Source organism: Acomys minous, assembly GCF_964271855.1.
Source record: "Acomys minous genome assembly, chromosome: 1".
Classification (NCBI taxonomy): Eukaryota; Metazoa; Chordata; class Mammalia; order Rodentia; family Muridae; genus Acomys; species Acomys minous.
In genome coordinates, this window is record NC_140483.1 from 123778564 (window position 1) to 123793063 (window position 14500).

At 39.2% G+C, this 14500-nt stretch overlaps 1 protein-coding gene across 3 annotated transcripts in view; it reads right to left on the reverse strand.

Moving 5' to 3' along the window:
• The window catches only part of SLC26A7 (solute carrier family 26 member 7), a 107251-nt gene that overhangs the window by 47402 nt on the left and 45349 nt on the right, over positions 1-14500 (reverse strand). For all 3 annotated transcript variants that reach the window (XM_084759600.1, XM_084759598.1, XM_084759599.1), the window contains exons 5-6: positions 12551-12715; positions 410-562 (exon numbers count right to left, since the gene is read on the reverse strand). In XM_084759600.1, coding sequence (XP_084615726.1) covers positions 410-562; positions 12551-12715 — 318 coding nt within the window. The remainder of the gene's footprint in view (positions 1-409; positions 563-12550; positions 12716-14500) is intronic.

Genomic DNA, 14500 nt, shown 5'->3' on the forward strand with positions numbered 1-14500 from the left:
TCACTAATGAGTGTTTGCTAGGCAGTAGCTCTATGTTTGTCACAGAGGTGCCATGGCAGTAGCATAGGGCATCATATTTTGTTACTTTGCATAAGACCATACACAATATCATTTAAGGCTCACTCTTAGATGTGTCTCTTATAAGATCTCAGGCGATATGTTCTCCTATTTTTATAAAAAAAATTAAAAGCATATGAGAAATGCTGCATAAATTGAAAACATGTGTCCTTCTTTTTAAAAATATTGACTCAAAATGTTTCCTGTTCTTACATTAATGTATATCCACGCAAATTAGTCTCTCATTAATGAGACACAGGAGTGGTTGTGGGTTACTACAGACAATAGAGGGAGCAGCTGCAGACTCTGCCCTTCCCCCAAAACAGCTAAGCAGTGTTGATTGCATACTTACCAAAACTAAGTCGACAGGAAGAACTACTTTAATTTTACTTTTAAACTGTTCATTCAGCTCTTTAACAAGAACAAGAACGACGATGCTCAGCAAGGATAAGAGCAGTGCTTCCAGCTGCACAGACTTGATGTTCTCAAAAACATATGCATAAATCTACAGGGATGGGAAAGAAGCAAAGTCAGACTTCCCCAAAAACAGAACATGCAGATCTGACCCTAAGTGAACTCATATATATATATATATATATATATATATATATATATATATATATATATATATATATAGTCATATTCTTAATGACTGGAGAATGCAACAATATGGAGAAGAATAAGTGCTAGAAAAGGAAAACCTGAATTTTCATGCACAAAATTCCTTTGTCCTTCATTCTTTCATCAAAACCAAGGTCTGTCTCTTCCTATATAAGACACTAGTGAAGAGAATGACTCCCCTGTCTCCTTGGCATGTGAATAGGCAAAGAGGCCCACCTTTTGAATTCCACCACTCTTTCAAAGTTAACAGGACCACACACACACACACACACACACACACACACACACACACACACACACATTGAAAGCTGGTATTTAATTGGTATCAGACACTTGGCTTAATGTCATCTGCTATCATGTTCTCAGTTACTCAGCATTTATTTGTTTATCACCATGCATTTATGATGGTGCCGGGTTGACAATGGTGAACAATTTAGAAACAGTCTTAGTATTCACAGACCTCACAATGCAGTGTAGGGGCTGCTATTAAATTAATCAATTTGTACAGCATGTTGGTCATAACATGCATTGGATACCTGAAGTATGTGGCTGACTGTGTAAGCAGTGAGGGTAGCCCTTTCCAAGCCAGGAAACAGGAACTGAACCAGCTATAGGTAAAAGAAGGTGGAGGAAAGAGTCTGTGGAAATATTTTGCATTGATTTATAAGACTTGGAGCACAGACTATGATGAAAGGAGTGCATGGCTTCTGAAAACGTACGGTAAAAAAAAAAAAACCCACGTAGGATAGAGAGATGGTTCTGATAGTTCTGAGTTCAACAGACCAAAGCTTAAGCAATGGCATGTGCCTGTACCCCAAGCACTGGAAAGTGAGAGACAGAATGTTCTCTGGAGCATACTGGACAGCCAGTTGGGACATGTGTCTGAACTCCAGATTCAATAAGAGACCCTGTCTCAAAAAATAAGGCAGAGATTACTTGAAAACACTCTGATACTAACATCTGATCTCCAGACCCCTGTGTACTTACCAACACAGAGAGAGACAGAGACAGAGACAGAGACAGAGAGAGACACAGAGACACACAGAGAGAGACAGAGACAGACAGACAGAGGAAATTATGCTAACATCAATTTGTAACTATAAAGAAGGTATAATTATAGCACATTGATATTAGATGTTCAATGTTAATCCAGTTGGCAGAAAATTAGAATACATTTCAGAGTAGTCTAGGAAAGAATAAAAATAAAACACTGCATAAAGTTGAAAGCTTGTACTCACTCAACTAAGTGTCAGAAACATTTTGTTCAATAACTTAGAGTCTTGTGGGTATGTGGTTACCTGCCAGGTCTACTGGCATAAAGAGATAGGGCATACTTTAAGGAATTCTAAATTGTGCATGAAGGAGAAAAAAACAACTAAACAAAATCTAACCTTTGCTCTATATACACATTTGATATTAAGCAATCAAATTTCAATGTTGTTTTAAGTTGATTTTGCATGTATATACTAATGCTTACCTTTAGCATTCTTGAACATACCTGAATTATATATACTGATCATGAACACTAATTTTCTAATAATTCTGACAAAAAAGTGTAGTGAGGCTTCACTGGGTAAACACAAGTGAGGTGATGTTAGGTTGTCCAAACTGCACTTTAACTTACAAGCAAAGCAAAAATAATAACAATAGCCACCATCTGTTGTGTAACCAGATAAATTTAGAAATGCATCACAGAAAATGGAACAGGTAGTTTTACTCGTTACTCCTCATACCACTGTACTTATTCAATACTAAGTGGAAGAAAATTTGCCACTATGCTATAATCGTTACATAAGACATAGATAATACTTTTCCTGTCACTAGACATTGTGGACAAAAATTGTTCATAACATCCCTACAAATGAGGAAACTAGGTCCTTTTTTTCATATCTAGCCATGACTCAAAGCCCGAGGTAGAAATCCAAACCCAGGAGGCTGGAAAGATGACTCAGTGGTTAAGAGTGTTGACTGCTCTTCCAGAGGAACCCAAGTTTGATTTCAAGCACCCACATGGCAACTCAGAGCTGTGTGACTCCAATTTCAGGGGCATCCAATTCCCTCTTCTGGCCTCTGTGGGCAGTGCCAGTGCATGGAACACAAATATACATGCAGGCAGAACATCCATGCATGTAAATAAAATTTGAACTAAATTACATTTTTTTTTCATTTTCAGAAATACAGTTTTTCTTAGTGTGATATATTCTAATAAGATGGGCATAAACAGAGAGTCAAGAAATTCTTTCAAAATGTGCATCTCGGTCCAGTGGTTTGAGGATAATTGAGACTGTTGTTGAGATTATTCTTCCAAAAGAGCCAAGCATCCAAACGTCTTAAAGCACTTACATTATTCTTTATGCCTTCGCCCCATGAGATTAAAAGTATGCCATGACAATGAGGCTCCCAATCCATACCAGATTTCTATGTAATGTGCTTTTGAGAACATGTGTTTGCAGTAAGACAAATGACCACCCCAGAAATGAAAGGAATGAGAGCTCCCCCTTGGGGCTTTTATTGTCTGTCTGGATTAAACTATAGCTCGTCAAACAAAGCATGTCTTACGAGATGCTCTAGAAGAAGATGGGGGTGGGGGAGACTCATTAAAACAAGCACACAGACCATGAAGGACACAATAGGAGAACAGGCTGGGGCGAGTCCTAATGACTGTCATGTGGACCCACTCAGAAAAGTCACAAGCTGAATCAGCCTATGGGCCATGGGTGGCTCACGCAGAGCTGGAGCTACAGATAAGACGCAGGCATTTCTAGATGACCCCCCCCCCCCCCGCAGCAGAGCTCTGGGCATTCTAAACACATGGTAACGTTCTTCCTACTGAAAGTCCAGTTGTCTTGATTATCTTGATACATAAGCTGTACATCAGTTACGAAAACTTCCTAGAGCTAGGCAGTGGTGGCGCACACCTTTAATCTCAGCACTCAGGAGGCAGAGCCAGGTAGAACTCTGAGTTCAAAGCCAGCCTGGTCTACTTTGGGAGTTCCAGGAAGGCCAGGGCTACACAGAGAAACCTTGCCTCAAAAAAAGCAACAAACAAAAAATTCCTAAAGGGGTTTGTCGTTCACTTCTCGGAGTTCAGAACCACAGCAATGGCGTACAGATGAATAACCAAGTTCGTTGAACTCACTGATCTGGTTCACAAATTAGTTCTGTGCTTCAGAGACTATAATACTATTTGTTCTGTGGCATAAAATGAAAATACTTATACACATAAACAAGTTCCATTTTGAGACAGTTCAGAGAATGAAAATAGCTTATTCGTTGCATATACATTGCTACATTTACTTTATTTAGATGTGGTTTTTTTCCCCCTGAAACACTGCATAGATACTTTGACACATACAAACACACATAGGTTTTTAGCTGAATTCGCCATTTTTTTTATAAGTTTGCCTAATTTTTTTTTCAACTCCTTGAATGGTATCTGAAAAAAAAGCAGATATTCAAATAACATTGTTGGGTGAATTAACATTATGTTCTAATATGGAAAGTGTAACACTCACCCTCTGAATGGGAAAGAGTGGAACATGAGTAAGATTCTGAAAGAAGAAATGTTAGATCCTACGCAAACACCTTCTTTCCTCACTGTGAAAACTTGGGCTATAGCCTGTGAGGTGGGTTTGCGGTTATATTTGCACACACTCATGCTTACCAAAGTTCTATTTTGTGGAAGGCAATGGGATAAAAAAAAAGTTACAATCACAGTAAATTCTAAGTAACCTCTCTTTGATATGGTCAATCTGATCTAAATTATCAGATGCTTACTAAGAATGAAGCACAAGTAAAGGCAGAAAAAGCCCACGGTACTAACTAGAAAACAGCAGGCTTCCCTGACGCACACCCATTCCATTGCTTCCACTGCACAATTATGACCGAGGTTCTAAGACCCTGCACAGAGACACAGTCATGCAGAAAGAGAATTCCAATGTCTTAAGAAGCTTCATGACGCAAAGAGAAAAATCCCAAGTGCTTAGAAAATATTGGCACGTGTTAAAAATGTAATGGACTGGGTTTTTCCCCCATATTCAGTTAACTGGAAATACCCATCACCCCAAAATATCTCCTTCCCTGGCACCCTGGTTACTTCAGTAAAAATACAGGTGAGAAGAAGTTACTCATGTGTGAGCACAACAGTCATGATGACTTTTTGTTAGTAAGTCTCAACTACCTCCAAGGGACCCCAAGGAACACTTGAATACATATTTCTATGCAAAGTAAAGCACACAGACCCTTTAGCATCATTTATTACGCCTGTGCCTTCCCTGAGCTAAGGATCTGCTGTGACAAAGGCTGTGCTTCACAATGGGAAAATGGGAGGGAGGGAGGAATGGGAGGATACAAGGGAGGGGATAACCATTGAGATGTAATATGAATAAATTAATAAAATAAAAAATTTTAAAAAGGCTGTGCTTCACTACGGAAACAGCACAGTGACCCAAAACCAGAATGTTTTGCTAAATGTCAGCACTCTATCTGAATCCTAGGTACCAACTAATAACTGTCGATGCATGGGTCTTAATTTTAAATATATAATTTGGAGTTAGTCACCAACCACAAGGCCAGGACTGTTTCCAGAGGAGAAAATGCTAACATTCACACATGCTTACTACATGTGCTAACTTTGTAACAGAAAATGCATTTGGCATGATCTGTGTACAAATACATGTCTGGAAATAAGGAGATTTCCATTCATAAGGTCCTATGTGTAGCCACCCACACGACTCCCAATTTCTCCTTGTGGACAACATGGACAGTATTTATCAACTGCATCCACGATGCTTATGGATCTGTCAACAAAACACTGTTGAGCAAACCTACTGTTGTAGTTTGTGAATCAAGGATGAATGCTACTTTCTTCACTAAACGGAGGTCAGAAAAACATTCCCAGATTGTTGTGTTCTTACTGAGGACCACAATCATACTATTGGTGTGTTTACCGACGTGCCCCTCAGTTGCCCCAACATGGACCCTCGCCTACAGTTGTTCTCAACCAGATGATATTTGAACCCAAGCTGCTAGTAAATTCATAGAGCTGTAAAGCCATCTTTCATCACTTACAAACTAGGGTTTAAACAAGGTTCCCCGCTTCTCAGATTTGGATGCCTCCAATCAACTTCGCCTACATACCATTACCTTATTAAATATTTTAAGGCCAGCCTTGATAAGCTTCTTATCATTCCATGCCCAAAGTAGTGAAGACAAATACCAAAAGGACAGAGAAAAATATTGAATATCAGTCTTAGGTTACATTTTCACTAATACAAAGCACAAAAAGGAGAGAAAAACAGCATTCTATAGATTTTTATACCTGAATGTATTTGAATTTATGATTAGCGACGGCATCTCATACTAAGATTAAATCCATTTGCTCTTGCTTCGAGGGATAAACTAAGTTTCAGGCCAGAAGGGGAAGCATGGTATGTCAAGCAGCTAGAGACAACATGGGCACACAAAATTCTCTTGGACCAAACACTCAGCCAAGCATACCAAGGCCCACATGGCACTCAGCCATCCCTTGTTTAGAAAAATAAGCTTAATTTGAATTACTTGAGCACTGGGTTTTGTGGTGGTGCATTTTTCAGTGAACTGTGGGGGATGGAAGCGGCTTAGCCCAAGATGGTTGAGTTGCAAAAATATTTGCTCTCTGATTTAGAATTTGAAAGTAACCTTTGTTGTAAATGGCCATGTAATTGCTCCATGTTGACATTTTTCTATCCTCTGCACCACTGACTAAATCATGCTGTAGGTGAACATACTGTTTTCTTCCCTTTCAATGTGTTCTGTCTCTTTTTTAATTTTTTGTGGTATATTGGCATTCATGAAGCTCACAACAGAAACATCACAATAATACCTGCAGAAAAAATGGGCCCTTCATAAACCACCAAAGTATATTCTTGATTTGGAGTCTCAGAGGGCCTATGTCTTCAAAGTAGATTTGTTATCCAAATATAAACTTCGCCGGTACACACTTAGTTGTGATCTCATTCTCCATAAAAGAAAATGTTTCTAATTTCCTTCTGACGTTTCAGTTCTACTTTGCTAATATTTTTTTGGCTTTGGCTTTTGCAGTTTGTACAGCAACGCAGAGAAGTATTGTCCTTGTACTTTGGGGCATTGATACACAGAAAACTGTATTCCATTTCAGCAAGTCTGCATCTCCTAAGGCTGGAAGTCAAAACTTCCAAGAAGGTTCACTGGAAATATTGCCAAGTTTGCCTTCTCTCTTGAGTTTAATGCACAGGACTGTACATAACTGTTTAGAACAGCGCTCGCATAAAGCCAGGCCAGAGGAACGAGCTTTGCCAAGTTTCTCATAGGCTGCTGCTGGCTCGACACTGGCGCCTTCTCAAGGAAAGCCACATGTGCAAATATGAATAAGGAATTTTTGTCATTTTTATTATGCCCTTTGGGGAAAACACTCTTTCTAGTAAAGACATATTTCATCATCTCTCAGTTTTTAAAAAGTATTTCTCATTCTAAAGAATTAATGTTTTCTTTGTTATGGGTTTGGGGAACCAACTAACATCTGAGTCAAATACCTGACTCTGCAGAATGATCAGAACAGAGCACTTTAACTACTGGACCTGGGCTCCAGGCAGAGGGACCTTTCTAACATGACTACTTCTGTTTTCCTTAAATGAATTAAAGTATACCACATAATCTATTAAAGTGAGATTATAAATGCAGAGGAAATTGGGGGCTGAGTCAGTGAAAAAATGTAAATAAATTTGAAAATATAGCACTTCTTCAAGCCTCAGGATGAACTCTCACTAAGCAGAAATATTTACTTTTAAGGTTTATAAATTTTCAGATCAGTATGGCTTTTAAACAGAGAGATGTGTTTTTTGCAAAGAGACATGGGACTTTATTTTGTTGTTTCATATTGTGCATCTGACTAAAAGTTCTTCCAGAGAGGAAACATATAAGAGGTTTTTTTTTTTTACCTTCCAAATAACTGAAGAATGCATTCAAATGCTCTTCAAAGTCACTACAAAATAGCACATTTTTACAGGAAAGAAAGTTTCTTAAGAATTACCTGAATGTAGGTAAATTTTTGAACAAAGAAAAAAAGGAAAACTGGGCATGAAAACATGAAGAGAAATAAATGGATAAATTAGTATCAATTCTTTTTCAAAACTAATCAGGAATGATGGTGAATCAAGGTTGTTGACTATATCCATCTGGAAGCAACTGGAACCCAAGCTGAACACACCTGTAAAGGATTGTCCGGATTGGTCATTTGGGGTGAGAAGACCCCAGTTAAATCTAGCCACACCTTCTGGTTCCAGCGGACACAGAAAGACATGGAAGAAGGAACCTTTTGCATTTCCCCTGCTTACCCTCACTCTTGCTGTCAAGTTCATTTACCCTGATGCTGAGGCAATTCCTTCACTGCTGTCAGAGCCTTCATCTTTGGGATTCCAATGTCCACTGAAGACCAGCTAAGACATCTAGCCTCATGGAGTGAACAACTACTAGATTCTTGGCCTCTCTGTTGTTGAACTGGCTGGACCACAACCTGTAAATGACTATATTAATTACCCTTCATTCATATATATTGCATATGACATATTTGTTATCTATATTCATATATATTTGCTATATATATTATATATTGATTCTATCACTTCAGTTCCTCTGAAGAACCTAGACTAATATAGAGGATGTGGAACTCATTCCAAAAGTTTCTTACAAATATGGGAACCTTTCAAATTCTGAATGGTTACGCAGATTAGCAACTAAGTAAGATTTACAAACCTCTGCTCTCATGAGTGGTCCTGTTAACAACTTTCAGCTACAAGCCAAAGAGCGGCCATAGTGCCTAGGTGGAATTTGTGTTGTGCCAGCTCCCCACTACTGTAACAAACATCTAAGACAGTCAACTTATGGAGAGAAAGGTTCCTCTCAACACACACCTTCAAGGTTTCAGTGCATGTTTAATTGGCTCCTTCGCTTACTAGCTTGTGACAAAGGCAACATGTTCGAGCCATAGCCAAAGCTGCTCATGTAGTGGCCTAGAAGGAAAGGAGAGAGTGGCCCCACAGCCCCTTTGAGGATAGGCTTCCAGTAAGCAAGAGACCTCCCACTAGGTCTCACTTCTTAAAGATCCTACAGCTCTCCATAAAGGCTGGAGACCAAGTCTTTAATACCAAGCCCCTTGGAAGACATTTTACATCCAAACTGTAGCAATGTCTGTCCCTCAAAACAATTGGAGGGACTGTCTATTATTTGAGAGAGGAGAACTAGTGCTATGCCATCTCACAGACATGATTTAAATCGTTTACTAAAAGCGTCCCACTGAGGTGAGTACATTTTTCAGGCCAGAGAAGCCTGTGGACAGAGGTGTTGCCAATTCAACTTAGAGAACAGACCTTTCCTTAGTGCACAAATCGGCATACCTAAGGAAAAGCACTGGGGAGGAGTGCTGTGGTAGCACCAGGAAGCGATAGCCACTGCAGGCAAACAGACAGAACCAAAGGAGAAGGCAATGTTTTCTCTCAAAATTGAAAGTAAAGATCAATACTGCTGGAATGAGTTGGAGGACACATAAGCTAAACTTCACTTTAGAAAATAAAAGCCATTGTCCCAGCCTTTTAAGATGTGTGCCAGGCTCATTATGCAAGCTGATAAAATAGTCTATACATTCATTTATGTGACAAGGTATATCAGCAGTGTGCTTTCTCTCCACAGCCTGGGCAGCTTTCAAACAGAACACAAGAGTGCTGAAAACTCAGAAAGAAGTAGTCAGAAAGCAAGCTCCCCAAATTATGTCCACTGATTTTCCTCCAAGTCTTTTGATGAATGGTCAAGGCCTTGAATGATTTCATCTGCTCTCTATCTATTGTAGCACTGAGGTCAGGCCCCCTCTTTCAGGTACAACTTAAATGTCCAAGGGCAAGTTTAAATGTACTTTCTGATCACCAGATTCTCCCAACTGAACTGTCCTAAAACTCATTTTCAACTATCCCAGTAAAATTATCTATCATGAAGGGCTTGATTTTCAAACTAATATTCAACTTCCCACATCTTCTCTTTTTTTTTGACAGAGTCACACTAGGCACTATGGGTTGACTGGTAATTCACAATGCAGCTCAAGCTAGCCGGGAACTCAGTATACATTCCAGGCTGGCCTCAGAATCACAGTTCTTTCTTCCTTGGCATCTCAAGCGCCCAAATTATTAGTTTGTGTTATTCTTGTCTTGAATCACTATGATGTTTTACACAGAAGTACCACGCCACTGCCCAAGAGCAAAGAACCCTCGCCTCTGCTCAGCCTAAGGGCCCAGGGTTCTCTGACATGGAGCGGCAAGAGTAACATTTTAAAGAAAATTTCCAGCAGCAGAAGGCATTGCTGAGTAATGTGGATTTAACATCTGCCATCTAAGCATGCACTTAAATATGAATCAGTTCCAGTGTGAGATCTTACAAAAGCTCTTCAGAGGCACCACAGTGTTTGACATAGATAAGATAAAGTAGCCTGCAGTTCACCTCACAAGAAAACAAGTGGATGAGGGGAATCACATAAGCAATACTTCAGTGAGCGTGTCCACACTGTAACAACTGTGGGCGGGGGAAGCGATGCCATTCCCAAATCAATGTGGCTGATTTCTTTAACATACTTCTGAAAACAAAGATGACCATTTATATACAGGAAAATGACCAAAGAGGGCCCAGTTCTAACCCATGTATGTTTTCTGTTCTACACATTAACAGGCCATTCCCAGGCAGGTCAAGGCAGAATCTTCTCCAGTTTTGTTTTGTCCTGTAGGAGACTGGGCGTCACCATAGGTCTTAACTCTCAGCCAGTCATCTAATGGCTTACAGCTACTTTGGTCTGCTTTTGCTTGAGTTGGAGCATGGAATTATGTTGCTTCCAGGCACGGTTCCAATTTTCTTGTTTTGATTTCAAGCTTTTTTGCAATGAATGAATCACTGAGCCAGATATTACCTAAGCAACAAAACTTCAGAACCAACTTGCAGCACCATACCACCAATTACCATTTTTATTACTATTTTACCACCAGAGCAGAGCAAAGAACACTAATACAATTGATACTCCTTTTTTTTTTTTCAAATACCAGGCTGGTAATTTTTTTTAATTTCATAACATTTATTCCAATTTGTGTTTATTTGTGCATGTTTGGTCATTTCTCTTTTACATACTAAAAGTCAAGCATCAGGAATGCAAGGACACAGACTCCCTTCTCTGCAGTGATGGCACATGTCTGAAACACACTACATGTATACAATGCCATTAAGCAGAATTTCTGCATTTCTTATTCTCACACTTAAAAAAATATATAGTGCTTTTATTAACTCTTTGAGCATTCCATATGTGTACATACACTGTATTTAGAATCATTTTTCTTTTTTTTTCATTTTTCTTTTTATTGCTGAGGTTATACTGTAATTACAACATTTCTGCTTTTTCTATCTTCCTGTGAACCAGCTGTACCACCAGATGACATGCACAAAGGACTTGACATCCTACTCCACAGATATTTCGTGATTTTTAAAAACAGTGACAACCAGACTTGGTAATGATAAGCCTGAAGTAAAATATCAATATGTTGACATTTCTAGATAGAAAAACTGGTGAAAATATTATACCATTTTGATAAAGAAACTCTAAAACTTAAAACCCATTTTAAATAAACAATCAGTAAGGCTCAGGAGATGGCACAGAAGTTAAAGGGCTTGCCATGCATGCATAAGACTGACATTCAGACCCCTAAATCTTATAATAAGCCTGGTAGGCCAGGGGTTCTTCTTATAATTCCGGTGTTTAGAAGACAGAGAAGGGATTTCTAGAGCAATCTGGATACTAAGTTAGCCATGTTCATGAGCACTGGGTTCAGTGAGATACCCCACACCAATGACTAGGGTAGAGAGCAAATGAAGAAAAGCACTGAAGTCGGCTCAGCCTCCACATACATGTTTCCACACCCATGTGGCCCCACACTCATGTGTCCACACACCCATGTGCCCACACACATGAGGACATACATGCACATGAGAAAAAGGAAGAAAAAAAATCAATAATGCAAATGAAGTGAATCCTTGATGGGTCATGGAAAATTGAGAAGCACCAGCCACCATCTCCAAAAAAGAAATGAATTCAGTAAGTTATTGTACTTCCATGTATCAGACAATTAGTCAGACAATTAGCTTTAAGATTAAGGCTGACACAACTCTTGCTATCAAACATACAGCAATACCTAAAATTAAGTAAAGTAAAGTTTGCTTGCCATGAAGCTCATTACTTGAGTATTTGTTGCTATTGTTGTTGTTTCAACTGAATGCAAAGCCCAAAGCAATCATGATTTTAAGTCAAATCTCCAAAGAAAACAAAGGCAATGGAATGCTATTATGGAAATATGCTGAAACTGGTCAGGCATTCTTCTCTCAAGTTCAGACGGTTTTTAATAGCCGATTGTCTGCTACTGGGCTCCAGTCACTAATAACGACCACACCTCTGTTTTGATCCCTACTGGAGTTCACAATTCTGAATGAATGTGACAGAGTACGTTGTTGTGAGAGTGGATCAAAAGCCCGGTAGATGGCTTTCATTAGAACTTGGCAACAGATCTGACTCCCCAAACTACCTAGCTACTTTTTTCTCACCAGACACCCAACTTACATTCAGCTAATCACTATAAGGAATGATTTCCAAAAGCAGCAGATTGCACTCATTAAACTAGTTTCATACTCTAATTACATTTAAAACATCCTAATTTTTTTTTTTCATTTAAAGCCAACTTTCTGTGGTACAGAAAACTCCCCGTACCATAGTAAGCTAAATTAAATTTTGTGAAACATACACTCAAACTATACAAACAAGGATACTTGGAAAACTCACATAGAAGAATCCCAGTGGTCCGGATATATATGGCATTTTTATTCCCAAGAGATACTTGACTTGTGACGTCACGACGTGGGTGGCAGCCCCTGTGGTCATGGCGCTGATGACAGGCTCTGTAAGCAGGAAGGTGGCACTACCCAGCTGCAGCACAAACATAACCATCTGAAAGGACAGAGAACTGGGCGTCACATTCAGGTCACATACTTGGGGCTCCTGATGAAGTGAATGTCTGATACGTTGTTGTTTATAGATACGCATTGAGCTGGGGTAAATGGGTTTCTGAAATTTTATGTATTCGGTATTTGTGTGCTTTGAGAATATTATAAGGTTCTAAGATGTTCTAAATTTTACCAGGTACAGTATACATAGTTTCACTAAAGTAAACCAATCATTTTCTTTCTGTTAATGTTTGCTTTTCTTTTTATTATTCTTCAGCTGGGAATCCAGTCCTGTTGAGTGTTGACTAGGCTACTCTGTTCAGTCTACTGGCATTCACAGTACTGAAAGAATGCAATAAAACATTCTGTTGTTTAACAGCACTGCAAAACTAGGAAATGGTTTCCTTTAAATAGGAAGAATAAGATATATTAGAATCAATGTATGGATCTCTGTGGAAGAAAAGTCAAATTTGCATTAATATATAGAATTCTTTTTTGGGGGAGGGGTGGTTTTCAAGGCAGGGTTTCCCTGTGTAGCCTTGGCTGTCCTGGACTCACTTTGTAGATCAGTCTGACTTAGAACTCACAGAGATCTGCCTGCCCCTGCTTTTTAAAATGTATATCATTTTTTAATAGCCAAAGATCATGATTCGCTACTTGATACCCAATAAATGCATAACTTCAAAAGCACTGAGGAGAGCAAGGACTCTTTACTTCAGCCTCTGGAAAATGGGAGTTAAAAGATGCCCCATGAGACAGCTCTAGAAGACATGAAGACCTATCTTCAGGAGAAGAATACAGACAAGATGGGGAAATAGGGACATGTCTTAGGAAGCAGCACATCATAGAAATCACTCTAAGAACAACAACCACTTTCTTAGGACTGTCAGCAGCACCCCCCATATCAAAATGAGGTCAGGGCACAGCAAACGCAGGCTTTTTACCAGTTCAATCATATGTTTTGCCAGAGCAATAGCAAGGGGAGCTTTAAGAAGATCTTTCGAGTATGTAAATTCAGTCATAGGGTCAGTCACAAAGTAACATGTACTAGTTTGAAAGTAGCATTAAATTATATTTTGAGGGTGCCCTTCCAGAAAAGAGGAAACAAGGCCATGTTTTAATAATAGTATCTAGGTCAAGTCTTAAAATTCCTGTTGGAAAAATAAGATTAAGAAGAAATCAGAAGGAAGAATAGCAACAGGATTTCCTGCAATCAAGAGGTTAAGAGTGAGGCATGGAGGTTTAAAAAGTTATCTGGCTCCTCCAGAGCATAAGTTGCAAAATCTACATTGTGATGGCATCACATTGCATGTCTGGCTGCCAGCAATAATGCTCTCATATTAAAATGGAGTTTCCGGGGCAGACGCTGGGAGCTTTGCTTTATGATCCTGTTTTCTCCAACACCCTAAATGCATGCCTGTAGAAAACCTACGGCAATTCTCTGAACTGAATCATCACCCATAAGTTATTAGAGCGATGTCTGCCCTATTCAACCACTCACACTGTGGGAAGGTGCATGTGAAATGATACGTGAAAGCGCTTTGCAGTCTGGAAATCATGCAGAATGGATGACACAGAAAGATGTCTTGAGGCATGTTGCATATCTACTCTGTACAGGAAATCAGTCATCAGTTATGAAAATTCATATGTGGCCACAGCATATTTTCCAACTCTGGAAACCTTGAAAGAATGTGAGTGCAGAAAGGGTTGCATTTTAATTGTTGCAGCTTAGCAGCCACATTTTGTCCAATATTTGATAAGAGAAGAATGATGGCCATTTACGTAGAAA